The following is a 3,013-nucleotide window of genomic DNA, read 5'->3' on the forward strand; positions in this document are numbered from 1 at the left end:
ACGGACACGCTGGCCGTGGTCCACAGCGAAGGCGAGCCCCCGTCCCGCGCTGTCACCACCACCTCATAGGCAGACACACTCTCGCGGTCCAGGGCGCTGTCCAACACCAACGAATAGTAGTTCTTGAAGGTGGAAACCAGCTTAAAGGGGACAGAAGGTGTCAGGGAACAGGTGACGTGTCCATTTGCACCTGCATCTAGGTCAGTCACGCTGATCAGAGCAATAGCTGTCCCCTGCTGTGCGTCCTCTTTTACGGGGAGCCAGAGCGTTTTAACAGTTAGTTGTGGAGCATTGTCATTAGCGTCCACAACTTCCACAAGAACTGTACAATGACCAGCCAGTGGTGGAAAGCCTTTGTCGATAGCCTCTACTAGAATTTTGTGAGCTTTCCTTTCTTCGAAATCAATAAGTCCTATCACCGTAATTTCCCCACTTACAGCGTCAATGTGGAACTTGGATTTTATTTCTGGAGAAACATCACTAGAGAATGAGTAAATAATATCCCCATTCAAGCCTTCGTCTAAATCGGAGGCATTGGGGTTAATCACCAGCGTTCCAATAGAGACATTTTCTGGTAACTTCACCGTATAGAGTGTTCTGTCAAAAACTGGGGCATTGTCATTGGCGTCCAGCACTGTGACGAGTACCTCGACAGTGCCAGTCAGCTCGGGCTTGCCTCCATCGGTGGCCGTGAGCAATAAATGCAGCTCCGGAGTTTCTTCCCTGTCCAAAGGTTTCCCTAACACAAGTCCAAGAGGTTTTACCTGCGCGTGGTTGGTTGGCACGTCCAGAGTGAAGTACTCATTGGGGCTCAGTCTGTAAGTCAGCAGAGCGTTCTCGCCGCTATCTGCATCGGAAGCGCCCTCTAGTGGAAACCGAGAGTGAAGCGGCCTGGATTCCGCGATAAACAGACTCTTTTGTGTCGCGGGGAATGCAGGCGGGTTGTCGTTAATGTCCTTCACTTCCACCTCCACATGGAAAACCTGCAGCGGCCTGTCCACGATCACCTCCAGGTGGATGCTGCACTCCGCGCTCCGCCCGCACAGCTCCTCCCGGTCGATCCGAGAATTCACAAACAAAACGCCATTCTGCAGATTTACCTCCAGAAGGTCCGCGCGGCCTTTGGACGCCACCCGGAACCGGCGCGGCACCAGCTCCGCCAGCTCCAGCCCCAGGTCCTGCGCGATGCGGCCCACGAAGGTGCCGTGTTTGGCCTCCTCGGGGACCGAATAGTGGATCTGGCCGCTCCCTGCCTCCCAGGCTGCGAGGAGCAGAAGCGAGAGCAGCAGGCGCTTTGGAATCCAGCTGAAACAGGCGCGGCACCAGCTCCGCCAGCTCCAGCCCCAGGTCCTGCGCGATGCGGCCCACGAAGGTGCCGTGTTCGGCTTCTTCGGGGACCGAGTAGCGGAGCTGGCCTGTCCCTACTTCCCAGATTGCGAGGAGCAGAAGCAAAAGCAGTAGGTGCCGGCCCTCTGGGTCTCCTCGACCTGAGTACAACATTTCATAAACTCGGTGTTTTTTTAATTAGTAAAAATTGCCTCAAAATTAAGAGAAATCATCTGATCCCGTCAGTCCCATCGTTTTGTGTTCGCCGTTGTTCAACACAGGGAAGGTAAGAAAGAATGGAGCGTCTTTCCGATGGGGAAAAGGATGGCTGTTTTTGCCTTGAATCAGAGAGAACGTCACGGCAAAGAGGGACATCATGCGGCCGGAAGAGTAAGTACAAATTCCGTGAATCAACATTCCGCAGTTGTACTGTAAAACTTTATTTCATGCTCTGATTTTTTTCTCAATTAATTATTGTTGAAATACAAGACCACGTTTCTCTTGCTGAAGGCATTCTTAGCGGACAGACTAGCTCTAAAAGTTTGGTATGACCATGATCATGGCTTTCTCATGCCTGAGAAAACTCCACGTAATTTAAAAATAACGACAAAATGAAGAGACGATTAAAATTTTTAATTAAACAACCACGAAATTTAAACTGGTACATTCTTTTACCTGCAATTCAGAATCTCCTATGTTTCTAATCTAAGATTCTGGTGTAAGAAAACTCGATGAGCCAGTATCCCTGGTGACTCCAGAAGCACAGAAATCTACTGATAAAAAAGAAACATGCTCATGTCTAAAGAAAGTATGAGCAACCAATTGAGGTAGTTTTCTTCAGTAATTTTATGAATTGAAGATGTATAAAATATTCCAAGAAAAGTAAGACTTTGTCCTAAAATATTGCTTTGCAAAGACAAGAAAATTTAAACACACACACACACACACACACACACACACACACACACAAAACCAAAAAAGAGAGAAGAAAAGATCTTGCATGGGAGAAAATATTCTATATTTTTAATCAACATTCAATCTAGTTTGTATTATGTCTTTTCATAATGGTTTTAATTTCATTACTGTTCACTCTTAGTACTTCGGGCAATTTCTGTTTTTAACCATATGATTGGGATTCTTTTCCTGCCTAGGTTCTACAAAGCTCTCTTGTGAGTTGTAGTTTCTCATTCTAAAATTCAAGTAGACTCATTAAATCTAGCTTTTAGTGCTTCTTAAGTCAAATGGCAAAAATATGACAGTTTACAATGTTTTTGTATATCTGTATTTTACTTCATATTCTTACTCATAACAACCTAAGATGAGCTTTTAACTAATTGCTTTTATCCAGGATTATTGCAGTAGCTCCCTAGTCTGTCTTCCCATTCAATCTTCTTGAATTGATTTATTTTGTTGATTTATTTTGCTCAAAATAATTTGATAACTTCCAATTACTTCTGAAGAGAATCCAAATTCCTTAATCTACTACTCAAAGTCACTTAGACTAGTACTCAAAATCAAGAAATTTTCTCACATTATTCTTTCTGCCTTTATTCTATGCAAACCATATATCTTAACCAAACTAGACTATTTCATGTTTCCAGTCACGTCGATGCTTCTCTGTAACTTCAAGTTTGCTTATGTTTTCTCCTTCACAGAAATGTCCATTATTCCCCATAATATTCTCCCA

The 3,013-nt window shown here is 44.8% G+C and overlaps 1 protein-coding gene across 1 annotated transcript in view; it reads right to left on the reverse strand.

The window, feature by feature from the left end:
* LOC103601475 (protocadherin alpha-11-like) overlaps positions 1 to 1,500 on the reverse strand; it is a 17,067-nt gene extending 15,567 nt beyond the window's left edge. Inside the window, exons 1-2 of the mRNA XM_008585890.1 lie at positions 1,426 to 1,500; positions 969 to 1,253 (exon numbers count right to left, since the gene is read on the reverse strand). Of these exons, the coding sequence (XP_008584112.1) occupies positions 969 to 1,253; positions 1,426 to 1,500 (360 nt within the window). The remainder of the gene's footprint in view (positions 1 to 968; positions 1,254 to 1,425) is intronic.
* Between the last annotated feature and the right edge of the window lie 1,513 nt (positions 1,501 to 3,013).

This window comes from Galeopterus variegatus, unplaced genomic scaffold, assembly GCF_000696425.1.
Source record: "Galeopterus variegatus unplaced genomic scaffold, G_variegatus-3.0.2 Scaffold107, whole genome shotgun sequence".
Classification (NCBI taxonomy): domain Eukaryota; kingdom Metazoa; phylum Chordata; class Mammalia; order Dermoptera; family Cynocephalidae; genus Galeopterus; species Galeopterus variegatus.